Below are 26789 nucleotides of genomic sequence, written 5' to 3'. Positions count from 1 at the left end.
TATCACTATAACTTGAGCCGTAACTATCAGATTTTCGTTTGTTTTCGTATCTCGAGTTAGTTCTCGAGCCTCTGTCATGATCTGTATTTCGTGCACCATTTCCATTATATCCTTCTCGTCTTTGATGTTGTTTCAGGTTTACAGGAGGTGGTGGGGGAGGTGGGACTGGAGATCTGTGAGAACCTCTAGAACCGATTGGAGGTGGAGGTACCGGAGGGCGGCTCGTTTGTGCCTTGCTCATAGCGTTGCCAGATCTCTGAGAACCAAACCTTGTACTATTCTCGAGATGATTCCTAGGATCCTTCTGTCTCTGCTCACCAGAAATCTCCTTGCGGGCACTTACCAGCTGTGAAGGTAATGGGGTCCGACCTTTGGAAATGACAAAGTCATCTTTCTCAGGTTGCTGTGGAGGAAGGGGCGATCCTCTTATAGAACTTTTTTCTGACTTCGTTTGCTCTTGATCATTATGTTCAACTAAAGTGGTCTCATTAGAATTGATATTAGACTTCCTCTTGAGCTCATTTTTTGCCTCTTGTATTCTAGCTTTCAAATCAACAGTTTTAGGTGGAGTCTCTTTAGCTGTCTCGGCCTCGGCGTCCATGACTTTTTGTCCTTCTTCAGCACTACTCTTTTCCTTAGTGTCCGAATTATTTATAGGGCTCCCTTTCTTTTGCCCATTATCTTTTGCCTCGCCATATTTAGAGTAATAATCAAATCGTTCCTTATGAGATGCAGCGTTCCTAACGTTGGTTCGAGAGCTGACAGGATTTTTATCATCATAACTAATTCCAACGTTACTTTTATCTAAACTCTCCCTTCCAGCTTTTTGCTTTTCTTGGAATTCTTTTTCTTTCTTCTCCTTCAAAGCTTCTTGTTCCCTATTCTCCTTCAACTCGTTCCTTTTACGAATATGCGATTCTTTTTCTTCATCGGAAAGTTCAATAAAATCCCATAAATGAATCCATTCCTTAGATCTTGATTTTACATGGCCAATTAGAGCATAAGAAGACAATTTTAAATCTTCTCGTTCATCATGAGATGCAATTGTTCCAATTAGTTGGACAATTTTTTCGCAATGATCCTCGACATTGGGATAGACTCCTAACAAATTTTTCAAAAAAGTTATGGCATTCCTACGAGACATGTATTCATTCACTTCTAATGCTTGTCCAATGTCCTCCAAAATTATTGAATGATAGTCGAATAAAATTTTGCGAAAAGAATTGAATTCGATGGATTCACCATCCTTATCCCTTAAATTTGAATTTATTTGAGCAAACTTGGCAGGTGTTGTCCAATAGAACAATGTACCCAAAATACCCGAAAAAAATAATCCCAAGTTTTCTGCTTCGGTTGAACTCAGGGTAAACAAACTACCGAAAAGTATCTTGCTTTTTATCAATTCATCTAGTAAAGCTATTATAGAATAATTAAGCGCACCCAATTCCTGAACTTTAAATAAAAACTTCGCTGAGAAAGCTGCATCGAAAGATGAATGAATCGCACGCGGTAAGACACAAAGCTGTAAAAAGGCTTGCATTTTCAACTTTGGATTTTCTGCTGTAAACCAGTGAGATGACTCTCTCTTTAATCGATATGATACCAGATCATTATAAGAGGAATGCTCTGACATATTTTTCGGCAATTCTTTAATGAAATTCTCATTCGAGCTCAAGTCTCTTTTGATTTTCTCAATAGATGACCTTTTGATATCTTTGTCTCTTTTGCTTAAAGATAAAGTGTCTTTTAAGGTATTTATGCTTGTTTCTAGCTTTTCCATTTCATTATCATATATTTCCTGTGAAAAATTGATATCATGTAAAGATAGTTGCCAAAACGTGACAAATAGACCAGGTGTGATATAATTCTGAAATTCAAGAGGGATAACTGCGCGTGACTCTTCTATAACACTCTCCAATTCAGGCAACCATGTACCCTCACAGTCATTCGAAATCAATTTACTTAGTATTGGCCGCCATAACTCGAACGCCCATTGTAACGGAACACCATATTTACAGCACAAGTCTGATATGGGTAACAACGAACGGGAAAGCTTATCATTATCGGAAAAGAAATTGACTGCCGTGATCAACAAGTGAAGTAAGGCATTCAAATCATCATTCTTGTTAGCCAACGCCTTCAAATGTGTTGCATCCAATTCGAACAAAATTGTATCGTTCAATTGACATAGCAAAACTATTAGCTCGTTAATAACGTCTAATTCTAAGAGCGTATGCATCAATACATAACCCGATTTTTGTCTTTCGTTTCTCATATCTTCTATTGTTCGGTAGACAAGCTTCTCGAGCGACTGACCACAATTTATCATGTCAACTTGTCTTAGGGTTAAATTAGTAATTGATCTAATTCCACACATTGACTTCAAAATTTCTCCTAAAACGGTCAATCCTAGACTGTCTTGGGCATGAAATGACTTAACTAAAAATTTTAGTAATGTGCTTAAATCAATTGCGTTGGGATACCGCTGACAAATCTTCCCGATGAAGGACGCCAATGATTGAATCCATTGCCGTTCGTTCAATCCATCATCCTGCGTGTTTGATCTTCCTGATGCTGTTAACCGCATCATTATCGCTAATGACAATACATCCCAACCATAGCTATTAAAGTATCGAGCAGTTTCGACTACCAAAGAGATTAAGTTGTCGTAGCTTTCGATCTGTTGTAATATGGTAATTAGGCAAGGCAATGGATTTGAAAAACTAATTTTGGCCAATCTTCTCATCATCGGATGAATGTTTTCTTTTGATAGCCTCTTTAGAATATCTTTGGTCGACTTTTCGGCCCTGCCATATGCTATCTTTATATAAGGATTATTTTTAGATAGAACTTGATATAACTCGCCGTATAAATTAAACCTTTCTTCGAGAGAATAAAATGATAATATTGAAAAAGCATTTCCAACAGCTAAAGAATTTTCTTCAATGAGGGAAATAGAGGGAAAAATGAAATTTCTGAAGAAGTCGAACCAAGTTTTCTTTCTCTCCTCTATGTCAGAACCGTCTTTAGATAAATCCCAAACACTGATCTCGCAAATTTTAGTGAAAAGTTCCAAATCTTTGGATAAATTAACGTCAATAAATTTGAGGATTTCTTTGGATTCGCGGAAAAGATCCTGACATGTTTTGATCTTAGGAAGCTGGTCGCCCCAGGATTTATAAAAATAAATAAACTTTTTTTGACTATGACTTTTGACTGTCGGTTTGAAACTTAAAATTTCAGAGCATGGGAATGGTTCATAAGATACATTATTTAGTGGTCTTGTGTATGCGACCTTTTTTGGGCTTTGTAAAGAATATAGTTCATCCTCGTCGAAATCACATATTGAGTCATATAAGGGTGTTATCATTTCATTTAGTAAACGGTTTAACAATTCGTAGATTTCAGGATCAATCTTAGCCAAGAATGGATAATCAGTTAATATGTATATTGACGGCCAATAGAGTCCATTTCCAAGAAAGACGCGCAACATTTGGTATTTGAAATTAAACCGTAACTTCTCCTCGATCGATTTCTTAGTTTCAACCTTGCTTCGAGTAGATTCATTACTTCCCATTGAATTTGACTCTTTCTCCTCTTCTTCCTTTAATGGTGCCGCAAGTGCTAACGCGCTCGCGTTAGCCTTTAATACTTCCTCTTCTAATCTTTTTTTATGCTCTTCTTCGAGGCTGCGCATTTCCTCATCATTTGGCCTCAAATATTTATAGATAGATCCAAAACTCACGAAGCCTTCTTTTATCAAACAAGCAGTTAAAATTTTAAAAGTTTCTGGTAAGTCTTTAGCATTAGGATACTTCAATAGTCTTAGACCAATTATCTTTGCAGCAGATTCGTTCCCTCCAGTGGACAACTGATCAATTGAAGTAAAACAATTACTTTCCACATCTGGCCACCATTGTGATTTTTTTAATAATGCCAACGCAAAAGGATAATTCCCAACAAAATGGTTGCTATAAATCTCCAATAGAATATCTAAACAGCGATTAGGATCAAGAGAATAGTGGCCAATTAACTTCTCAATAATTTCTATTGCATAATCAACTTTGAATCGAGTATCGTAATCCTTGAAAACATTATAAAGCTCGATGATATATTTAGAATAGCCTTCACTTTCTTCATGCAATAAGTTGTACTTTTTTTGGGTGTAGAATTCATCTCGTTTGTGTGTATTCAATTGCCTAGTAAGTGATTCACCAGGCACTATTTTCAGTTTCAGGAGTGTTTCTGGTTTCAAATATTTTGCAAATGTGATTGGCTTAATGATGTTTTGTTTGTTGTATAAAACAACAAGTAAACTTTGGAGCTCGTCAGACATTGGAAACACATCTAGGACTTGGCAAAATATTGTAGCCATAGACTCATCTTTTATAGTTACTGAAAGAAACTTCACAATATCATCAACTACTATATGACCCTCTATAGAGACCAAGAGTAGCTCTGTGAAAATCTGGCAGGTCACCTCATCCATTTCCTCTGTCGATTGATCGAGTGCTTCTAGTATCAGTATCAAGCTTTGAGAGCCAGCTCCGTGGAACTGGCTTATGATTTCGTCAGAAAAGTACGTGTAAGGGTCCCCAGACATCCTGACAAATCTCCTGTAGTTCATCTTCAAATCTCTAGTTCACCTCAATGATATTCATTTGTGAGCGACTTCTTACGTACTGCATATTAATTTTTTGTTAGACATGATATTTTAATTTAATGGTCCGAGCTATCACTTCAACTTTGAGTTGACGTTGAACCCCGAAGCTGGTGAATCTTTTGTATTGCCCGGTCTTATTGCCTTCAAATTATTCTCAGGTCTCCTATCACGGAATTGAAATAATCCAGCGTTTCTGTTCAGGATCTTTAGGGCTTCGATAACAATATGAAAAACTGGAAATTAAACTTCAAAAACTGGGAGTATACAGTTTCCATTTTCATTGGGTTATATTTTATTTTGATTAATTTTGTTTTTGAATTTTCAGAAGTTGAGAACTTGAAAAACCATCTTCGGGTAGTTCCCAACGAAGTTATCCAACATTTTAACGTTGACATAAGTTCCAATAATAATTTCGCATACATTCAGTATTCTACGAACTACCAATACTTAAATTTAGCTTTGATAAATTGTATAACGTTGAGAAAATCAGAGACCATAGCTAAAAGCCTTGTTGTTTTGTTTGATAAAAATTTAGAGTTCGAAGATATTGCCAAATTCAACCGGTTGAGAGACATTTCGGCGCAATATGATATTACTTTGAAGCCAGTTGAGGTCCTCGCAGTTTCAAAGTCGTCAAGTACTGACTGGGCCAAATCCTTTACTAAATTTCATGTTTTCAATCAAGATGAATTTGATAGAATTATTTACTTTGATTCCGATTCAATGTTTGTAAATGTTGATATGGCTGATTCCAATACCGGCGATCTGTTAAGAAATTTACCTGGGAATTTTGACGAGCTTTTTAAACTACCGAATGAGTTTGATCTCATTTTACCTCATGCGTATTGGCTCACCAAAGAAGAGCATAAGCGGTCGAAGAAAGTCGAAGTCCCAAATGAGAAAAGATATAACTTGAAAATTGGGAAACTCATATCTGATATTGAAAACAATGGAGATAAGAATATATGGCAGTTTCTACCCTCTTTATTTTCTGAAGATCAGAAATTCAAAAACAGAGATCACTTCTTCGCAAATCATGTGATGGTTTTATCACCATCTAAAGAGACCTTTAAGCAAATAAAAAAATACATTTATAACCCCCTTCTGTGGCTGCTCACTAATAGGTCCAAGCTACGTAAAGTGTCTGATTTTGATATGGAAATAATGAACCGTTTCATTGATGATAAGTTTAAGCAGCATTCTGATTTCAAAGTGGGTATTCTTCCGCACAAAAACTATGGTGTTCTCACAGGTGAGTTCAGAGAGTTCTGGCATGCAAGATTTATTGCAGAACCTCAATATTTACCATATTCAAAGAGAAAAACGAATGATAACTGGTATCCTTTAAAAACCTTATCTAAAATCAGGTCGGTTCATTTTTCAGATGCTCCGATACCAAAGCCATGGGAATTCGAGGATAATTATGACCACTATAATATTTTCAAAATTTACTGCTTTGATAGCTCATTTAATGAAGAAGAGTATAAAAGATCGTATCCATCTGAATGGAAGCCTCGTCTCACTGACGACTGTGCAAGTGTACAGATATGGAATTGGATAAGAGAGGAATTTTCTAAAACGATGCAACTCTATTGGGTGGTATAATGAAGCAAGTTATTATAGTCTATCGTACTAACCTGACAGCTTTGATTTTTTTTTTTTTTTGAGTATTCTTAAATATGTAGGTATAATTTAATAGATCCTCGTTGAAGTGAACGTTTACGATAACTAAATTTCGTGTATTTTGCAGATGTAGGTAATTTTTAGTAAAAAATTAAAGAAAAATTAAGAAAAGGATGAAATTGCATATGGTGGGTTCATTAAGTACTCTGGTGTCAAAATTTTGAACTGTCTGCTATATACTGCTCTTAAAACGTTAACCGGCGGGCAGACCTTCGTTGAAAACTGTGGGAACTTTTCGCCTAGCCTGAGGCAATGTCTCCAATACGAATCAGGAAATTTCCTAAAAATAAATTGCTTTTGTGTTTCATAATTTTTGAATGTTTTGATCTTTTATGAACCATACAAGAAAACCTTGGCTGTGCTTGTAAACGTTCATATAACTGAGCATAGATCAGAGAGATATAACAGCACGATACTTAGTGTAAAGATGCTGGAATTCGTGACCACCACTGTCGCTCGCGCAGAAGCATTTAAGCGAGATGATATGCCAACTTTGACCAATGAAGATAGTTATACTACTCCTGCTATCTCTGTACCACCAAATGACAATAATCCTTACATAATAAGAGAGCATAACCCGAGTGGAACAGTTTTCATTGCTGTTGGTTGCATCGTAGGTGCCATATTGTTGGGCTTCGTGCTATATCATTTGATTAAATCATTGTGGGCTTCGAAACTTGCAAAGAAGACATTAGCTGATGAGAAAAAGTTGTACGAGAAATACCAAAATAACAACAGTTATGCGTATGGAGGCAGTACAGTAACCCCGTCGACGTCAATGAATTTTAATGACTACCAGCAATCAGTTACTAAATTACCTCTTTTGTCTCACCACCGGAATCGCTCCCTTTTAATGGGTTTTGGTGGAAGCAATACTAGTGATTCACAGGTTGGAGACTCAGGAGTTTATTCTTCTGAAGTGGGAGCAACTTCAAAACATGATTTAACCAAGATGTTTATATCACCAACTGAGGAAGTGATGCAACATAAAAGAAACAAGTCCAATACCTCGCAATCTATACTTGGAGGCTCCGTGACAAACTTCAGCAATCCTCCGGCTGCTTCGAACTGGCATTCGCAGATTTTGCCTAACTTATACATCAACAAAGAAGTCAATAATAGTGATTATTCGGTAAGCAATTCTGCGAGAGACAACGTCCAGAAGGACGAAAAAGATGAAAGAGGCGAGTCTTACGATGGCCCACGCTCGCCATCTAGAGGAGCTAGAGCCGATAGAAGAATGATCCCATCCATGTATTTGGAAGATTTGATTGATAACGATTCTCAAAATTAATATCCTGTCTTAGGTAATCTTGTAAGAATAGCCCTAAGATCATGGAATTAGATAGTCTCATAAGAAATTACTTAAAAGAAAATAGTTTATTTAGTGATGCATTTGTCTACTTATAATGTCTAGTGGTGTTTATTGTAGTTATGCTTTATTGGTTGAAACACTACCTGTAGAAATTATCATGTTTACTAGCATAAACATATAGATATTGCTGTGCATAATGATTTTGTTAAATACAAGATAGAATCATTTTGCCAACATATCCTGAAATGCCGATTTGTGGTAGTAGTCAGAAGACAAGTAAGTTAGAGATAATAGACTTTTCAATTAGCTGAGGGAATATTTACGATATATCGTTTCTCGTTTATTTCTGTGTGTCTTCGAGAGGACTTCATTTAGAAAATAATATTCTGGATACTAACAGTTTTAGTCCAACGTAAAATTGTGATATTAGGTGATGGTGCATGTGGTAAAACCTCCTTATTAAACGTTTTCACTAGGGGGTATTTTCCTCAAGTATACGAGCCAACAGTATTTGAGAACTATGTGCATGATATATTCATTGATGGCCAATCAGTACAGTTGTCCTTGTGGGATACTGCTGGACAGGAAGAATTTGACAGACTTAGGTCACTTTCATATTCAGACACCCATTGTATCATGTTATGTTTTTCGGTGGATTCTCCCGACTCCTTGGAAAATGTCCAATCGAAATGGGTCGGGGAAATCGCTGATCATTGTGAAGGTGTGAAGTTGGTTTTAGTAGCATTGAAATGTGATTTGAGAAATAATGCTCAAAATGATCTTGAAAACAATGAAGATGAATCAACGAATCCTTATTCACATTCATCAGATCCATATCACCACCAAAAGAAGCTCATCAGTTATGAAGAAGGATTAGCGGTTGCTAAAAAGGTAGGTGCATTAAGATATTTAGAATGCTCTGCTAAGAAAAATAGAGGAGTCAACGAAGCATTTTCAGAAGCAGCCAGATGTGCGTTGAACGCTAAACCAAAGGGTGCCAATGATAACGAACCCGAGAAAAGGGCGTGCGTTATTATGTAAATTTAATATAAATTGTCATTGTAGATTGAAACCATGACTAGTAGATCGGACATACATCGAGAGAAAAGAAGTAATATCAAATTAATTTTTTTTGGTGGAGCAAATTGATAATATTCAATTAATCATTAATTATATGTACAAGTGATAAGCGGATTCAGGAGGTCAGGCTCGAGGGTGAATGCTTGCCCTGTGATTCTTGATGACCATTAAAGGGTCGATTTAACAACGTTTGCCTTATGTCCCAAACATCTTCCGAACTACCTTTTGCTTTATCTTCTATTAATCTTCTTTTATAAAAATCTTGAATTTTTTTTCTTTTATTTATTTCAGCTTCACTTAGCTTTCCGACATCTGTATCCAGCTGGTAAAGTGCTCCATTTTTGACAGCGAACCAAAACTTTTCCCTTTGCCTTGCACAATTATCGTATGATCCATACCTATAGTAGCTTTTCAATTGCCCCCCTAAAGAAAAACAGCCTATGAGCTCGTCAAGAGCAGAAAAAACAGAAAGGCTATCGGGAAACGAAGAGATATTGTTCTCATGTATCAATTGGGTGATCTTTTGTCTTCTTTCCTGTATATTTTCCGGCGCTTCTTTAAACAGATTCCATATTTGCCTTAATTCGTCATCGTCTTCATGAGATGAGTCTTTTGTCATATTTCCAAGCTAAATTGTATTCGCTTCAACTCGTCTATGTGATTATGTAGTTATAAGTGAGTGAGTCGGATGTGAACTCTATAAAATCTCATCCATATATTAAGTTCATTTTTCATCTTACATGCAGGCAATCAACTTACTTAAGTCGAGTTATGGTAATATTTTTCACCTTGGAACGGATGCTTTAATTAGAAAGTTTACGAAACAAAAACAAGAGAAAATGTTTTACTTGTCTAGTCTAGTGAGATCTAATACGTTCTCTGTTAATTTCAAGCTCGATGTGTTTCGTTCTTTATCCCATCTTGCATCTTTAAAACCAAACGATGGCTCTGTTGTTGGATATAAAAGATTAGGAAGAGGTCCTGCCTCCGGAAAAGGTAAGACCTCTGGTAGAGGTCAGAAGGGACAGAAGGCTAGAGGAAGTGTTCCCAGATGGTTTGAAGGTGGCCAAACACCTTTTTATAAAAGATTTCCGATTATTGGCTTTAAAAGGGCCCATAAGAGAATTTATGCCGGAGTTAATTTGGATAGAATTCAAGACTTTTGGAACGCCGGGAGGATACCACTAGAAGAAGGTGGAAATTTAACAATGAAGGTCATGAAGGACTGCGGGATCATAAGTGGATCTGTCAAGGATGGAGTCAAGATCTTGGGAAACGGAAAGGACATATACACCGTTCCCTTGAATATAGAATCATCAAAGGCATCAATTGGAGCTATTTTATCGATTGAAAGGAGCGGCTACAAGTTTACTGCAAAATACTTTACCAAATTAGGTTTAAAGGCACATATAGATCCAAATTATTTCTACTTGAAAAAGGGATACTTGCCTTTATCTGCCAGACCAACTCATAGAAGAGATGTTGAGTACTATTCAGACCCCGAGAAAAGAGGTTACTTGTTGAAAGATAGATCTATTTTATTAGATTATTTGGGAAAAGCAAATAAAATAAGCAGAACCACCCGTAAAAGCGAATTAGAAAGACTGTTGGAGAATGCATCATCAAGAACTTATAAGGAATTTTCAAGCACCAGAGTTATTCCTATAGATATGCTTTAGTATTTTTAAATCTTGTATATAACACCGCTAATGTAAGTTTTACAACTAGCTATGTCAAAGATTGGAGCATGTTTCAGGAGGCTCCTCAATGTCTATAAAAACTTGTAAAAGCTTTTCAACGATTTCTTGAATGTCGTTCACCTTCACCTTCACAGACTGTTTCTGTTTTGTACTACCATCAAAGTTAAATTTCCTTATCGCAAACAAAGCTGACTTGTATGTTATTTGATGAACTTCTTTGATTGTTAACTTTTCATTAGCGGATTGTGTTACATTATTGGATAACCCTCGTAGTCTCAAGCCTGACGATATCATCTTATTGATAGTATGAGCAATTTGATCCTTCGTTGTTAATACCGAAGCTGATAGTGATGATGAGGGTTTAGAATTATTAACGAGGAAAGGATTGGGCTTTATTTTCTTTCGTGATAAAACTTTATCAAAAATAGACGTGTTATCATTCATTTTTGACGTCGAACTTGCCAGTATGATGAGATCCAAAAACACAGAGCTATTCACCATGTCTAGAGCACCACTACTTTCTAAAAATGTATCAATCATTCTCAATTTTTTAAATAAATCAAACTCCACTATCAAGCATTTTATCAGCTGTTCATTGAAATCGACATAGAACACCAAATACTGCTCTGAAGAATTACCCTTGTATATTACACCCACACTATCATTGGATAATGAAGACTTTATCAATTTATTTTTGAAATATTCTGTAGTTCTATCTTCATTAGAGAATACGGTGAATGGTTTATACTTTATTAAATAGATTGGAAACAAACGATAATCTATTGCGTTGTTTGGCATAGGGTAATAGTTTGATGATAAAGCACTTACATCTTTCGGGAGATAGACCAGCAGCCATAGTTGCACATCCTCTACCACATCATTTGTTTCATCTTTGAGGATTACGGTTGTAACTTTGTTCATATCACAACCATGATATCAATTTTAGATAGAAGTCTCAAGAATTTATCGTACGTTATTACACAATCATGAATGAGTGTTCATTTTTATCGCGATGAGATTTTTGAGACTGATCGTTTGAGCATATAAACCTTGTAAGGGGGCGGGCAGAAATCAATACGCCTTCCACGAATTCATATCAATAAGGGGGGCTATGAGTGTAAATACCAGAGTATATTCTGTAGCAAGGGTCTATGCTGATGTGAACAGTAAAAAGCCATCAGAATATTGGGATTATGAAAACCACAAAATAGAATGGGGCGACATAAAGAGATATGAGATAATTAACAAGATTGGAAGAGGCAAATACTCTGAAGTATTCCAAGGAGTGAACATTTTAAACGATGAGCCGTGTGTCATAAAAGTTTTGAAGCCTGTTAAGATGAAGAAGATTTATAGAGAAGTTAAAATTTTGAAGAACTTGACGGGGGGACCGAACGTCGTCGCATTATTGGACATAGTCAGGGATGATCAAAGTAAAATTCCTGCTCTTATATTTGAAAAGATTAATAATGTTGACTTTCGAATCTTGTATCCTAAGTTTACTATTTCAGATATTCAGTATTATTTCACAGAATTATTAATTGCTTTAGATTTTTCACATTCGATGGGTATAATTCATAGGGATGTTAAGCCTCAGAATGTAATGATTGATCCAATAAGTAAGAGGCTTCGCTTGATTGACTGGGGTTTGGCCGAATTTTACCACATGGGAATGGACTACAATGTTAGAGTCGCATCCAGATATCATAAAGGTCCCGAATTACTTATAAACTTACAGCTGTATGACTACCTGTTAGATTTATGGTCTGTGGGTTGTATGCTTGCTGCAATAGTGTTTAAAAAAGAACCATTCTTCAGAGGTGCATCGAATACAGATCAACTTGTTCAAATCGCAAAGATTCGTGGTACCGAAGAATTGATGAAATACGCTAACAAATATGGCATAAAACTAAGTGATGATTATGATGGAGTTCTTGGAAATTATCCTAAAAAGCCTTGGAGCTATTTTATATCTTCAGATAATGAACATTTGGCAAACGATGAAGTAATTGATCTTATTGATAAATTGTTGACTTATGATCATCAGTTGCGTCCTACAGCTAAAGAAGCATTAGAGCATCCTTTCTTCAAGTTATAGATTAAATACGACTAGTAATTAATAGTAGCCTTATCTAAAACGTATTTATGTTTTGAGTATACAGCCTTCATTTATTGTATTTAGATATCGAATTGTTCTATATATCGCACTTTCCTTTTTAATACATGTATCCGAGATATATTTTTGCGACGCGATAACACTGTTTTAAACGTGTTTGAAATATATTTCACAATAAAGAAGAATAGTTAGAAAAATCACACACATCCTTATTCAAAAACACACAGCTTGACTTGTTATCCAGGTATTCAAGTCTGTCTTCGTCTTAAGGACTGATCTTTACTCAAGGTGACCAGCACCAAGATGGCTGTTAAAAACTGTTCTGACAATATCCCAGAGTGGGTTGAACAACAAAAAAGAACAATGACAAGGTGGATCAATAGCAAGCTCAGATACGACGCTGTTAAAGATATATCCATTGATCTCAAAGATGGCCTAGTGCTTGTAAAGCTAATCAACCAAGTTATTTTAGAATCACCCAATGAGCATGGAAATGAGAAGAGGTACTTATTAACGTCAGTCTATGAAAAGCCCAAATTCAGGATACAAATGGTTGAGAATCTAAATGATTTCCTTAAATTTTGTAGATTGATTTTAAATATCAATATTTTAAATGTCAATGGCGAAAATATCTACGAAGGAAATGTTAAATTAATACTTGGCTTGGTGTGGACAATCTTTATATACTCGACGTCCAATGCCATGCCACTTTATAATAACTCGTCTTATTCCCAGATAAAGACAATTTTAATGAATTGGGTCAATCAAATCATAAACAGAAAAGATACGAAGATCTCAAATTTGAATAAAGATTGGTCAATCGAAATCAACCGACCTGATCTTTATTTATCGTATATTTTGGATTACTATTTGCCCGGTCATTTTGAGATCCTGCTTAAAAAATTCCAAAACTTAACAAATGTCTTTGCTTACACTGAGTCCATAGGAATACCACGCCTCGTAGAGGCAGATGATTTTTTAAGCCTTGTTCCCGATGAGACATGTGTGGTTACATTTCTTGTTGAGTGGTTTTATTTTTTTGAGGGAGATCAAAAACATAAGGAAATGTTGGCAGAAGGTAAGACAGAGAAGTTCGATGCTCTAATTGAGCTCTTGACTTCTGCAGTCGATATGAAAAGATCTTACGAATTGAAGGGAGCAATGTTTCTCAACCAAATTACTTCATTGACCCAGCAAATCAATGAAAACTCGATATTTTTTGAGAACTTTATTGCACCATTAAAGAACCACCTTAATCAATGTATGCTGTTGTTTGATGAGTCTTTCAATTCTAATTCAGGAGATTTTGAACAATTTTTTGACTTATTTCTGTTTGTTCAAGAGCAACTAAACGATGTAATTGCACGATTAGATACATGCGAGACATATCGAGTCGTTATTAAACCTCAATTAACCTACAAGGATTTCCCTGAACTCAAAAGTCTTTCAAACACTATCAGAAATAATCTTGAGGAGATTGGGATACAATATTTACCGTCAAAAGAGCTTCAGTTGGAGAATTTGGACGAGAAATTTCAGAGCCTCATAAGTGTTGATGCAGTGCTTATAAGTATATTGAAAGTGGGAATCAAAGATCTTAAGGAAGTGTCTAAATTCAAGGAGCTCAACGGATATCTTAATTCGATCGAAGATCACTTGAAAAAGCATAGACATGAACTCGACCCTGGAAGCAAAGATAATATCATAAAATGTTTGGGAATATTCGATTATCTTATCGAAGTAAATCACAAATTAGATTACCATTCTAGGCGGCTCAACATCGAAAGGTCAACTTCGGAATTGAAAAAGCTTTTGGAAACTTCTTTTATAAAACATTGCACGAATTACAATGTTGATGCAGATATGTTTCTTCGCTTTAAGCAGCATCTATGCATTTACAGTGACTTGACGTGCTCCGAAATGATAAAAGAGATGACAGATATTACTTCAGCTGATATATCAACAGAACTCTTATTATCGTTCATTCAGCAGATTCCTAATAAATCAATCATAAGAGAAGACAATGACTCGCATATTCAGTACTCTTCTGATGATAGCGATGAATCTTCCATATTTGATGGTGTTCATAAGCAGCTTTATTTACAGCTTTCAGGACACGATAAACTTTACAATTTTGGCGATTTTTTTGAAAGAATTGATAATAGGTTTTGCATCTAATTCCACTATTTAAATAATTATGACTACACGACTCCAAATTAATTAATTTATAACGTAGAGCTATTCTCTGTTCATATCGACAAAGTTTACGAGTATTTATTCTATTCTTGGGTCGACATGGATCAAATAGATTCAGAGGAGCCGTTGACATCGCATGTTAGGCCAGCTACGGACGCAGTTTTAACTATCCGGATCATCAAATCATTCCCGTACAGAAATATAAGAAATCATATCTTAAATTCAGTGGACTTAAAAGACACTACGCCGAAGCAGTTACTAGAAGAAGTATCAAAGATCATTGAAACTGACGGGAAGCTACGTCCATGCCGAAATGTCAACTATGACACACTTAAAATATACACCAAAGCGCATGGAACCAAATCAATGAATCTCGTCATCAACTTTGACCATGACGATAACTGGGTCATTGTGAGTAAAACCATACCAGGTGATAAGACCAGCTTGTGGGATTTGGGTATCGAGAACGAGACCGAAATCAGCATGTTTAACTGGCAAGATTATTTAGACTACAAAGCCAATCCAGAAGAAAAATGGTAGAGCTTCTAATATCACAATACAAGCATACTTATGAATGCACGATAAACACTCTGTAATCGTAAACTTCACAACTCATCATATAATATCGAATCTAAGAATGTTCAAAGTAATCTGAACTCTTTGATTAAGGAATTTGGAGATGAAAAATTATATTTCAAAGAACATTTAGAGAGCCAATGTTTATAATGTGTTTTGAACTTTTCAGATATGTTGCCCTAGTTGGCTTATGCTGTCATCTATTCATGTTTAGTGCTGTCACAAGGGTACGTTGAGCACCTTTTGTCTCAATAAATTCACATGACCTAAAGTAGTGTATTGTTGATAATATTTTGGCCAATTAAAGCACCCTTATATTTTTTTTTCACTGAGAAACATCAATACGTTTTGTGATTATTCATCGTAACTATACACCATTGAAATTATAATAGGTTGGGAGTAATTTTATTAATAAAAGCTAAAAGTCTATTGTGATATCGAATTTAAGCTTTTCATTAAGTCAGGGAAAGAAAGTTGATATAAAACAATTCAGCAGCATATTATTACAATGTTTAAGACATCTTCCAAAGCAGCTAATCCTTTAATTCAAAAGTTGATTGCAGGAACTGTGGGTGTAACTGGTTTGACAGCATCTTACTTGTTATACAAAGACTCTGTTACTGCTAGTGCCATGACTGCAGCAGAACATGGGTTACATCCACCGGCTTACGGATGGTCCCACAATGGTATGTTAGAGACGTTCGATCATGCTTCAATTAGAAGAGGATTTCAAGTATACAGGGAGGTTTGTGCTGCTTGTCACTCCTTGGATAGAATTGCTTGGAGAAACTTGGTCGCTGTCTCTCATACTACTTCGGAAGCCAAGGCATTTGCTGAAGAATTGGAATACGATGACGAGCCGGATGATGCAGGTAATCCAAGAAAGAGACCAGGTAAATTGGCTGATTACATTCCTGGCCCGTATCCTAATGAGGAGGCTGCCAGAGCTGCCAACCAAGGAGCTTTACCCCCAGACTTGTCTTTAATCGTTAAAGCAAGACATGGTGGTTGTGATTATGTCTTTTCTATATTGACTGGCTACCCAGAAGAACCACCAGCAGGTGTTGTTTTACCAGATGGTGGTAACTATAACCCATATTTCCCAGGTGGTTCAATTGCTATGGCTCGTGTCTTGTTCGACGATTTGGTTGAGTACGAAGATGGTACTCCTGCAACGACCTCTCAAATGGCTAAAGATGTAACCACCTTTTTGAATTGGACTTCTGAGCCTGAGCATGACGAGAGAAAGAAGTGGGGTTTGAAGGCTTTGATTGTTCTTTCTTCCTTATATTTGTTGTCTGTGTGGGTCAAGAGATTCAAGTGGCAACCAATCAAGAACAGAAAGATCACTTTTAACCCACCAAAGAAATGAGCAGCCCTCAGGTTAAGTGGCTTTGTGCCGTTGCTGCTATATAAGAAAAGTACCTTTGTCATGATTACGAACGAGATCAAGGGGGCTCGCCTGCTAAGACGCATATTTCATCATCTTTACATAACTTGGCTTGTGTCCTATCTCAACGTGCGATCCTCTAATTATCACAAATTTCAAAATACATTCAATAGATATTTGTCATTAAATAAAATGAATTTGTTTATAGTTCGAATAATAACTGTAAATTTCGTAGCTATTATTTTATTTCTTTTTTTTTTGTTTGCTCCTAGCAATGTTCTTGGATTCATAGTGCTAAATAGGTTGTATCTGTGAGTTCTCAAAGCCAATCAATAATGGCCGATTAGTTACCTGTATGTATACATTGTGAATATGAAAGATAGGTTGTATGCAGTAAAATATTTTTCCCATGAACGACATAGTTGACGACTCTCGTGTGAGATAGTCTCGGCGAGATGTGAGACACAAATAGAATTGCTGGTGAATCCGAGATTCCTATTGGATAAGGGGCCGAAGGCACTTTAAAGTTCGGCGAAATATAATAGAGAAAACAAAGAGAACTTCTTGGAAATCTTGAAAGAAATAAATAAGGAAGTGAGCCACTATATTCTCTATCGCTTTGTTAGGAGTCATTGAACATTCAAGGATAGGAAAGTATCGCGCTTCTGGATTATTTTCATCTGAATATATATTAGTCGAACTTTCAGGAAGTTTTTGTTATCCAAACATTTTACTTTTGAAGTCATACTTGCAGCTTCAAATATTAAAAGTCTAACTTTGGTTGAAAGCCTATTGCATCTTACTTAATATTTCCTTTTTCGTCGCATAAAGGAATACTATACAAATTTATTTAATAGCTTGGTGTCACTTAACTGTTTTAACTCACTAACTAGAAACAAACGTTTGTAAATTAGATAAATGGGAACAACAAAGAACTTGGATGATGCACGCGTGCTAAGTGAGGCCGAGAGCCTGAATTCTGAGCTAAATAGTTCCTCATCCACAAGTGCTTTAGTACACGAATCGAGTTCTATGGCAACGTACATCAAACCTTCAAGTGCGGATCTGTATGGTCAGAACCCTCTAGATGAGTCACAGAATGAGCGGCCATCTAAAATGGTGATCATACTAACTTTGGCGTCGTCAATATCTGGTTTTATGTTCGGATATGATACTGGTTATATCTCATCTGCGTTAGTCAATATTGGGACCGATTTGAGCAATAAGATCTTGACCTCTGGTGAAAAGGAATTCATAACGTCAGCTACCTCCTTAGGTGCCTTGATAGGTGCTTTCGTAGGTGGAGTATTTGCTAATTTATTTGGTCGTCGTAAGGTATTATTGGGGTCTAACTTGATTTTTATTGTCGGTTCGATAATTCAGATAGCAGCAAAAACTGTCTGGACCATGATTAGTGGACGGTTCATTTTGGGACTAGGAGTTGGAATTGCGTCATTGATCGCTCCTTTGATGTTAAGTGAACTAGCGCCATCTAAATATAGAGGCAGATTAATTGTTACGAATGGTATGTTTATCACTGGTGGACAGTTAGTTGCTTATTTAATTAATTGGGCTTTGACTAATATGAAGCATGGATGGAGAGTCTCTGTTGGGCTCTGTATGGTGCCACCTGTAATTCAATTCGGATTATTTTGGTTTTTACCAGATACTCCAAGGTATTATATAATGGCTGGAAATTTCATTAAAGCTAAAGAGGTCATCAGAGAAACTCATAATAATGCCCCTGAGTCATTTGTGAATGCCACTGTCCAGGAAATGATATCATCGAATTCGAAAGTTCCCGGAAGTGGCCCCTTCCAACAAGCATGGAATTCTATCAAACTACTTCATACAAATAAAGCAAACTTTAGAGCCCTCATATTGGCATGTGGATTACAGGGTATTCAACAATTTACAGGTTTCAATTCACTTATGTATTTTAGTGCAACTATATTTGAAACATGTGGATTTGACAATGCAACTGCAGTCTCAATTATAATAGCTGCTACTAATTTTGTTTTTACTGGGATAGCTTTATGCATCATTGATAAGGTAGGAAGAAGAAGAATATTGTTATTTGGCATGCCTGGAATGTGTATTTCAATGATAATTTGTGCCATTGCATTTCATTTCTTGGATATAAAGTTCAGTTCGAATGATGTTGAAGTCAATACCCATGGAATCACCGGCTGGGGAATTGTTGTCATTATGAGCATGGTATGCTACGTCGCAAGTTATGCTACAGGCATTGGTACTGCTGCATGGACTGGGGTTGAGTTATTTTCTGATGTCAATGTTAGAGCTGTCGGAGGGATGTTTGCAACGGCCACGAATTGGTCTGGCTCTTTGGTCATTGCATCTACTTTTTTGACCATGTTAGAAAATATAACACCAACGGGTACGTTCTCTCTCTTCGCGGGCCTATGTTTTGTTTCCTTTCTTTTCGTATACTTCCTTCTTCCTGAAGTTGCTGGATTAGAGTTGGAGGAAACCACCAACTTCTTGTCTGAGGGATTCAATGTTAAGGCTGCGTCTAAGTTATCCAAGGAAAGGAAAAAAATTTCGAAATTTTCTTCTGAGATTGCTGGACCTTGAGTCATCACTTTTAATTCATATCATAAGTCTTCTATTCCGCATAGGTCATTTTTTCTTTTTAAAATTTTGTATCATATCAGCTTATATAATTAATATAAACTCTGTGAGTTAAGTTGGAGTTGCAAGTAAGTCGTGTCTTAATGATTTTTTAAATTGGAATTTATCATCTCTGTTTGAAGCTTATCAAGCTCGTGTATGAGGAACGGGAAAGGAAAAGAGAACAAGCATGGAGGACACGGTACTACATGAGTCTAAATTGCAACCTATTAATAAGTTTCATGTCATGAACAGCTTAAAAAGCTATAAAATATTAAAGAAACTTGGCCAAGGAACATTTGGTGTAGTCCAAAGAGCTAAGAACGTAAAGAATGACGAAGATGTTGCATTAAAACAACTACTCAACCACTCTGCGAAGGAGGGATTCCCGATAACTGCAATGCGTGAAATCACAATATTAAAGCATTTGCATCATAAGAACATTTTAAAAATAATAGACATGGTTTATGAAGAGCCAAAAGTATCCAACTCACATGACTTAATTCATCAAAGAGGCTGTTTTTATACAGTTTCACCTTACATGGCATCTGACCTTGTTGGGTTATTGGAGAACCCACGAATAGAATTGCAGCTAGCTCAAATAAAATGCTTTATGGTGCAATTATTACATGGCATAGAATATATTCACAAACAGCATGTTTTACACAGGGATATCAAGGCAGCAAATATTCTTATTGATTTCAGTGGGGTTCTCAAAATTGGAGATTTTGGTTTAGCTAGAATGTATCATGGGTCTATTCCAAGGTTGGGAATGGGGCCTGGAGGTGGCGAGAGAGCATACACGGGTTTAGTAGTAACAAGATGGTATAGACCACCTGAGTTATTATTGGGAGAAAGGAAGTACACTACTGCTGTCGATATGTGGGGAGTTGGCTGCGTTTTCGCGGAGCTTTTTACTTGTAAACCTATCCTAGTTGGCCAAACTGATTCACACCAAGCGCAGCTTGTTTTCAACTTAGTTGGTCCTCCCAATATTTGGGTTCACGCATCTACTTTACCGAACAAGCTGGATTTTAATATAGGGCTCACATGTAAAAGGTCCCTAGAAGAACGGTTTAAAGGTATAATGCCACCCGATGGAATAAATTTATTAAGTGGGTTATTGACACTCGATCCTTACAAGCGGCTAAATGCACTGGACGCATTGCTTCACAGCTTCTTTCTGAACAATCCTTTACCTTTAGAACCTCAAGAGCTTCCGAAATTTGAAGAGAGTCATGAAATTGATAAAGATAAGTTCAAAAAATTGAAAGAGAAAGTACAGATACATCAGTTGCCCAAAGGTCCATCACATGGACTTCAGCAACGAGAAAAAGCGTCAGCAAATAAAGCAAAAGATCCATACGATGATTCCCACATTGATAGGTACGTACCCTTATATCACTCGGAAAAATCGCTGCGTCTTTCTGGTGAAAGAGGAAGGTATTCCAACTATAGATCACATCGCGAGCCTCATGAATCAAAACGTGAGACTATTACATCATATCTGAATCTAAGAGATCGATCCCCAAATCGTGATCCAGAGGTATATTCCAGAGCTGATAAACCCAGCTCTACTAGAGAGCCTAATTCTGGCAAAAAAGCCGAATCCTCAATCCAAAACAAAGGATGTCAAGTTGAACCACAAAAGAGCCTGATTTCTGTTGGTAAGGCACCTTCTATTTTCATGTCATCTTCCAGGCATAGGCGTTTTGCACCATCGGCATCATCGATCTCTTCAGACCCGCTAAAGGATAATGTTACAAAGAGAACGAAACAAATGGAAAACATGGGTGAAAGTGATCTTACAGACTTTGATGAAGACGTTGAAGAATCTGACAACCTAAATTCTTTTTTAAGCAATTCAGGGAAGAATAGCTAGTCTATGTTAGTATGGACATTACCAAATATACAACTTGCCTTTCGGTCTACGGCTCTTGGCTTTTATTAAGGTGGCTTCACACCCCTTTTTACTCTATATAAATTTGTCAGCAGCCCGAAACCGGTTCCTGTACAGTATATACAGGTTTCGTGCCTGACCGATTTCTTAACTGATGGATCAGATAAAAACAGTTAAGTTAGACTCGATTACTCGAGACTTGGCATGAAAAAATAGTTTTTTTCCTTTTGATTAGACCTTAGCAAATATGGTAGACTTTTCAATAGAGAACATTTTCTCTATCCAAGTGTTCTTAATTGTTTTGAGAGAGACCTTGGAACTGGCTATTATTGTCTCAGTTTTACTAGCATTTCTTCATCAAAGCTTTAGTAATACTAAAGAGAAAACAAATTCTCGCAATGTCGAAGAGAATAGTCATTCAGGTGAGCATAGAAGACCTGAGGAAGGTTCATCCAGTGCATCAATACTGAGCATGGACGAGGAGTTGCGAGCAGACGTATATACGTTCTTGAAATTGCAGGTATGGATTGGTGGCCTTTTAGGTTTGGTAGCGTGCCTTTTCATAGGTTCAATAATACTCTTTGTGTTTTATTGGTTAGGAAATGACTTATGGTCATCAGCAGAACATTATTGGGAAGGAACATTTTCTATTGTTGCAAGCATCATTATATCTGTAATGGGGGTCAAAATATTGAGGGTGCACAAAATGCAAGAAAAATGGAAGTCAAAACTAGTTACACTCATAGAAAGGTCTGACTACCTTAATAAGGCTCTTAAGCATCATGCAGGATATCGTGAGAGAGCGGAGCTCGGATCAAGGTTCTCTCAATGGAGCGAGAAGTACTCTATGTTCATATTACCATTTGTTACGACCCTAAGGGAAGGTATGGAAGCAATTGTATTTATAGGTGGTATCGGACTTAACGAAAATACGTCTATTTGGGCCATAATTAACTCCTTGGTGCTCGCTATAATAACCGGCTGTTCAATTGGATTATTATTGTATCGCTCGGGAAATAGTCTTTCTTTACAATGGTTCTTAATATCATCAACTGGATTTTTATATGTGGTTGCTGCTGGACTATTCTCAAAAGGAATATGGCATTTTGAGCTACAGAGGTTTATAAATTTATGCGGTGGCTTAGATGTTTCTGAAACTGGACATGGTCCAGGTTCATACGACATTAGTAAGAGTGTATGGCATGTGAACTGTTGCAACGGTGAGCTACAAGACGATGGAGCATTTTGGATGATGGTAACAGCTATTTTTGGTTGGACAAACTCAGCTACTTATGGCAGCGTAATTAGCTATAACATATACTGGATCATTATTATTATTGTATTCAGATCTTTGATCTATGAGGAACGAAATGGATACTTACCCTTAGTACCGCTTAAATGGCAACAATCAAGAATTAATAAAAGAAACAAGAATTATCAGCCACTTGCATCATCTAATGGCAGGGAAAGTGCTGATTCTATTGATTCAGAAACACCTTTAAATGCTTAAACCAATAATTTATTGGGAACTAAATATTATTATATAAAAATAAATACTTCAAATGTTTACGACTCCTAATGATGCCTATTGATTCAATTATTCTTTTCTTGATCTATATCCTCAAACATTTCATCCACAGATGCTCCTAAGTAAATCTTTAGGGTCTTCCTTGTAGCGGGTAATATTCTACTTTTCACCATTATATCTTTGTCACTCTCAGATCTCAATTTATCATAAGCTTGAAATCTGTGGCAACCTCCAAATGCGAAGTAATAAACCTTTCCAGATTCCTTCACTTTAAATACGTCTATTGGTGGTAGCTCTCCTGATTCAATCTCACCTAAGGCACATGTTGCTGATGCTTGAGGTTGTCCCTTCAATGTCGAGACCATAGCGTCTATCTTCTGATAGTCTAAAACCGGAGGAATAGGTCTTCTTATTTGACTCAATGGAACATATTCCACTTTGAGTTGTGAAGACTGGAGGGACATTTTCTAACTGCTTCCTAGCTGCAGTTCTGATCTCCCTCTACGATCCTTCTTCTAGTGCCTTTATAACGTTCAGCAAGCGAATAGAAAGTTTGTAAGCCATAAATCTGGACTTCGCACAATGTGACATACAAAGCAAGCAAATTACAGATTATGAACTATATACATTATTATACCTGATCACTGGTCATAAACCGGGTGCTGGTTTTCATGTCAGATAATTTCTACTTCAATAAAGCATCACGGTAGTATACTAAAGATTTACACTGTGTGACTTCGCTACCCTCTAATAGCATTGTTTTAAAAGCTTAATTAAAATGGGTCGTGTACTCACTTTGTAGTTATCTAGAAAATCAGCTTAACGACGAGAGATCCAAATCATCTCTTGGCAACAGAAAATCCGAGTTCGGCGTAAGTAATTGTTTTTTTTTTTTGCATTGATCTTAGTAGTTATTGTTAATCAATAAAGCACGAGGAGCATATACGAGTCACCTATTTGTCAGGACTGCGACTGTGACAAACTTTATCAAGTCTTGGTTTCCAATACAAATCAGACTTAAAAAGCAGAGCATCAAATACCGAGAAATGTATTTATAATTAGCTGAAAGGAAAGATAGATATAAAAACAAATATTTATTTAACAGCGGCTGGTGATATTGGTATACATTTCGATCAGTTTCACTCATCTTAGACAAGTTTTAATTTTTTTTTCGATTGCTGGCTCCTGCTGTGCTTGGTGTCATAATCAGATTGATCAGATAAGAGAAAAATGTATCACTTAGCCATAAAGGTAGCTATTTTCTTAAGTATCTGTTTAATGATTCTGCTAGCGCCTGTATGGCCAAGGAAGGGAAGAATCAAGAAAGTGAGGAGTACTTTAGGAGTTAGCGTTTTGGCATTTATACTACTTGGGTTCACTCCCGAAAAAGCAGTGAATGGCGCCCCATTTCATCTATACAAAGCTAAAACTGCTTTCTTTAGCTGTAATCTGGTGTCAAGAGCATCTGAATTTTGCGGGAACGAAATTTATGACGTTGCCTGTTCGTGTAAGAACTTTAATGCAATGGCAACTGTTTCCCAATGTTATTTGGTTGGGTATAAAGACGACATAGAATCATTTCTCGAAATCTGTAAGAATGATTTTAATATCAGTGTGACAAGAGATATATTCCACAAAGCTCATGATTATTATATAAATTTCTCACAACCGATGGACCTTACTGAAAGTGAGAGGTTAGCTTTCACAGATCGTCCTTTAAAACTTGAAGATTCAAATATACTATTATTTAAGGAGGCATATGATCAATTTCTTGGTAATTATGACAGATCAGTATATTATGGAGCAATTTTGGTGTTATATTGGATTTTTGTGTTTACCATTGCTTCCATTAGTAATTGGACTGTAAATTTATTTCCCAAAGTAACGAGGACATTAAATGGATCAGTCACTAATTGGTATAGACGTCATATTAGCTTGCCTGCTACTGGACATGCTAAGACGAAAGAGAAACCTTTTTTATATTTCCTCGATATGTTAGTACCGAGCAGACAGGAGACTTTAATAATTGCTATATTTCTTTTACTTGTTTTTGTGTTGGGATCAATGAAAATTCATTATGTTGAAGGAGACCCAATATTTGATACCAAAGAGAGGGCTCTTTTACGGTATGTTGCAGTAAGATCAGGGATTTTAGCGAGTTTTTTACTACCCTTATTAATTTTGTTCGCCGGAAGAAATAATTTTTTACAATGGATTACCCAGTGGAATTATGCAACTTACATCACACTTCATAGGTGGATATCTCGCATAGTGGTTGGCTTAGTAGTCATACACTCAATTTGTTATTCTTATTGCATTCCCGCACCTAGATGGAAAAGGAAGGAGCCTTACCTCATATGGGGAATCATTGCAACTTTTACTGGGATAGTCATTTTGATTCAAGGATTACTTGTTCTCAGAAGAAAATGGTATGAATTATTTTTGTTTGTCCACATAGCTTTGGCAGCTGTATTTATAATAGGGTCTTGGCTACATGTCGAAAATCTTTATTGCTTATGGTTTTATTACGTTGCGGCTGCCGTTTGGGCACTTGATAGATGTATTCGTTTGGCAAGGATTTTTCTGTTTGGTTTTCCAAACGCGGATGTTTTTTTGTTAGCAGATGATACCTTGAAAGTCATTGTACCAACCCCTCTGGAGTGGGAAGGTATCCCTGGTGGCCATGTATTTATTCACTTTTTGGGCCCAACTTGTTTTTGGCAATCGCATCCATTCACCTATACAACTGCTGATGATAATAGGAAGTTAGTTTTATACGTCAAAGTCAAAGAAGGAATAACTTCAACTCTTCGTCAGCACTTAAAAACGTTTCCCGGAAAAGCAACTCAAATCAGAGTTGCCATAGAAGGATCATATGGGGAAAAGAGCCCCGCTGGAAGGTATGATAAAGCAGTATTTATTGCGGGTGGAAATGGTATTCCAGGGATATATGAAGAAGCGGTCGGGCTCTCCAAGAAAGTTGATTTGTCTAACAAGACAATTGACTTAATATGGGTTGTTAAGGACTATAATTCTTTGTATTGGTTCTACGAAGAGTTATTGTCACTAAGAGGGCTGGGAATTGAAACTACTATTTATGTGACCCGCCCAGATTCGATTATTCTTGCTGATGATTTCGGTCTTCGTTTCGGGCAGAAATCTTCTCAGTTGATCGAGCAAAAAGCAAATGCTATGACCCCTTTGATGAATCAGAAACCGCAAAATCATATTTCAGTGAATAAATCCCAAGCGTTTTCCTGTGGTCAAGTTGTGTCTACGACAATATCCGAGCTTTCACATATTAAAATTATAAATGGAAGACCCGATATTAACAATCTCATTAGACAAGGTATCATGGAATCAAAAGGCTCATCCTGTTTTATAGCTTGTGGTCATCCTTCGATGGTAGATGACATCAGAGCTGCTGTAGTATCTAATGTTGGCATTGCAAAAGGAAAAAGAATAGATTACTTCGAACAGCTACAAGTATGGGCATAAGCTTTACAATATCTGTAGTAAATTATCTTAATATAAGGCGCATCTGAATCATATGTACAACTTAGAGTGTTAACTATTAATATCGATAATATATCATCTATGGCTAATCATTACGTAGTAACTTATGAGATATTATATATATAATTGTATTAATAAGAGATAGTAACATGACTCATTAACTAGCGAAGTGGTTCATTTACTCCTTCTAATTAATTTTAAACACTCGTCGGAAAGAGTTAACAATTTTAAAGTGAATGCCGAACTTCACATTCTTCAAGCACTCGTTAGCAATGCACTATAGCTCTAAAAGTTGCAGTGTTTAGTGTGTAGAGTTCCGATTGAATAGCATTTTAAAAAGATGCACTTAGCTGAAATAAACAGGATAATAAGTATTAAAACTTAAAGTTTTAATGAGCAGCTATGAATGAATGATTCTAGTTAATATTCTTATGTGTTAAAACAGCGTACCAAGGTATTGCAAAGATCACAATTTATTATTTTCCCTAACTAACA

At 36.5% G+C, this 26789-nt stretch overlaps 16 protein-coding genes across 16 annotated transcripts in view; 12 read left to right on the top strand and 4 right to left on the bottom strand.

The window, feature by feature from the left end:
• The window catches only part of PRCAT00000258001 (uncharacterized protein), a gene marked incomplete at both ends in the record, with an annotated part of 4644 nt that extends 41 nt beyond the window's left edge, over positions 1–4603 (bottom strand). The window contains one exon of the mRNA XM_062952466.1: positions 1–4603. This exon is cut by the window's left edge and continues 41 nt beyond it. Coding sequence (XP_062807107.1) covers positions 1–4603 — 4603 coding nt within the window.
• A 285-nt stretch (positions 4604–4888) lies between these two features.
• Positions 4889–6268, top strand: PRCAT00000257001 (glucose N-acetyltransferase; the record flags this gene model as incomplete). Its single annotated transcript, XM_062952455.1, has 1 exon — positions 4889–6268. The coding sequence occupies one exon, from the start codon at positions 4889–4891 to the stop codon at positions 6266–6268; it is 1380 nt and encodes a 459-aa protein (XP_062807106.1).
• Positions 6269–6773: 505 nt separating this feature from the next.
• PRCAT00000256001 (uncharacterized protein) lies at positions 6774–7640 on the top strand (the record flags this gene model as incomplete). The annotated part of the gene is made up of 1 exon (XM_062952443.1): positions 6774–7640. The coding sequence occupies one exon, from the start codon at positions 6774–6776 to the stop codon at positions 7638–7640; it is 867 nt and encodes a 288-aa protein (XP_062807105.1).
• Positions 7641–7906: 266 nt separating this feature from the next.
• Positions 7907–8702, top strand: RHO3 (Rho family GTPase; the record flags this gene model as incomplete). The annotated part of the gene is made up of 2 exons (XM_062952432.1): positions 7907–7937; positions 8068–8702. The coding sequence occupies 2 exons, from the start codon at positions 7907–7909 to the stop codon at positions 8700–8702; spliced, it is 666 nt and encodes a 221-aa protein (XP_062807104.1).
• Positions 8703–8856: 154 nt separating this feature from the next.
• On the bottom strand, positions 8857–9360 carry PRCAT00000254001 (uncharacterized protein; the record flags this gene model as incomplete). Its single annotated transcript, XM_062952421.1, has 1 exon — positions 8857–9360. One exon carries the CDS (start codon positions 9358–9360, stop codon positions 8857–8859), a length of 504 nt encoding a protein of 167 aa, XP_062807103.1.
• A 121-nt stretch (positions 9361–9481) lies between these two features.
• MRPL10 (mitochondrial 54S ribosomal protein uL15m) lies at positions 9482–10420 on the top strand (the record flags this gene model as incomplete). Its single annotated transcript, XM_062952410.1, has 1 exon — positions 9482–10420. The coding sequence occupies one exon, from the start codon at positions 9482–9484 to the stop codon at positions 10418–10420; it is 939 nt and encodes a 312-aa protein (XP_062807102.1).
• Positions 10421–10474: 54 nt separating this feature from the next.
• PRCAT00000252001 (uncharacterized protein) lies at positions 10475–11362 on the bottom strand (the record flags this gene model as incomplete). The annotated part of the gene is made up of 1 exon (XM_062952399.1): positions 10475–11362. One exon carries the CDS (start codon positions 11360–11362, stop codon positions 10475–10477), a length of 888 nt encoding a protein of 295 aa, XP_062807101.1.
• Positions 11363–11552: 190 nt separating this feature from the next.
• CKA2 (casein kinase 2 catalytic subunit) lies at positions 11553–12539 on the top strand (the record flags this gene model as incomplete). The annotated part of the gene is made up of 1 exon (XM_062952388.1): positions 11553–12539. The coding sequence occupies one exon, from the start codon at positions 11553–11555 to the stop codon at positions 12537–12539; it is 987 nt and encodes a 328-aa protein (XP_062807100.1).
• A 321-nt stretch (positions 12540–12860) lies between these two features.
• Positions 12861–14735, top strand: ABP2 (Abp2p; the record flags this gene model as incomplete). The annotated part of the gene is made up of 1 exon (XM_062952377.1): positions 12861–14735. The coding sequence occupies one exon, from the start codon at positions 12861–12863 to the stop codon at positions 14733–14735; it is 1875 nt and encodes a 624-aa protein (XP_062807099.1).
• A 117-nt stretch (positions 14736–14852) lies between these two features.
• On the top strand, positions 14853–15293 carry PRCAT00000249001 (uncharacterized protein; the record flags this gene model as incomplete). The annotated part of the gene is made up of 1 exon (XM_062952366.1): positions 14853–15293. The coding sequence occupies one exon, from the start codon at positions 14853–14855 to the stop codon at positions 15291–15293; it is 441 nt and encodes a 146-aa protein (XP_062807098.1).
• Positions 15294–15837: 544 nt separating this feature from the next.
• On the top strand, positions 15838–16701 carry CYT1 (ubiquinol--cytochrome-c reductase catalytic subunit; the record flags this gene model as incomplete). Its single annotated transcript, XM_062952355.1, has 1 exon — positions 15838–16701. One exon carries the CDS (start codon positions 15838–15840, stop codon positions 16699–16701), a length of 864 nt encoding a protein of 287 aa, XP_062807097.1.
• A 936-nt stretch (positions 16702–17637) lies between these two features.
• On the top strand, positions 17638–19314 carry ITR1 (myo-inositol transporter; the record flags this gene model as incomplete). Its single annotated transcript, XM_062952344.1, has 1 exon — positions 17638–19314. One exon carries the CDS (start codon positions 17638–17640, stop codon positions 19312–19314), a length of 1677 nt encoding a protein of 558 aa, XP_062807096.1.
• Positions 19315–19540: 226 nt separating this feature from the next.
• CRK1 (cyclin-dependent serine/threonine protein kinase) lies at positions 19541–21232 on the top strand (the record flags this gene model as incomplete). Its single annotated transcript, XM_062952332.1, has 1 exon — positions 19541–21232. The coding sequence occupies one exon, from the start codon at positions 19541–19543 to the stop codon at positions 21230–21232; it is 1692 nt and encodes a 563-aa protein (XP_062807095.1).
• A 265-nt stretch (positions 21233–21497) lies between these two features.
• On the top strand, positions 21498–22760 carry FTH1 (Fth1p; the record flags this gene model as incomplete). Its single annotated transcript, XM_062952321.1, has 1 exon — positions 21498–22760. One exon carries the CDS (start codon positions 21498–21500, stop codon positions 22758–22760), a length of 1263 nt encoding a protein of 420 aa, XP_062807094.1.
• An 83-nt stretch (positions 22761–22843) lies between these two features.
• PRCAT00000244001 (sulfiredoxin) lies at positions 22844–23242 on the bottom strand (the record flags this gene model as incomplete). The annotated part of the gene is made up of 1 exon (XM_062952310.1): positions 22844–23242. The coding sequence occupies one exon, from the start codon at positions 23240–23242 to the stop codon at positions 22844–22846; it is 399 nt and encodes a 132-aa protein (XP_062807093.1).
• Positions 23243–24008: 766 nt separating this feature from the next.
• Positions 24009–26276, top strand: FRE9 (Fre9p; the record flags this gene model as incomplete). The annotated part of the gene is made up of 1 exon (XM_062952299.1): positions 24009–26276. One exon carries the CDS (start codon positions 24009–24011, stop codon positions 26274–26276), a length of 2268 nt encoding a protein of 755 aa, XP_062807092.1.
• Between the last annotated feature and the right edge of the window lie 513 nt (positions 26277–26789).

Source organism: Priceomyces carsonii (assembly GCF_900007245.1).
Source record: "Priceomyces carsonii strain CBS4050 genome assembly, scaffold: Debaryomyces_carsonii_scaffold_1, whole genome shotgun sequence".
Classification (NCBI taxonomy): Eukaryota; Fungi; Ascomycota; class Pichiomycetes; order Serinales; family Debaryomycetaceae; genus Priceomyces; species Priceomyces carsonii.
Note: the sequence above shows the minus strand (reverse complement) of the source record. Positions and strands in the feature narration are given on the sequence as shown.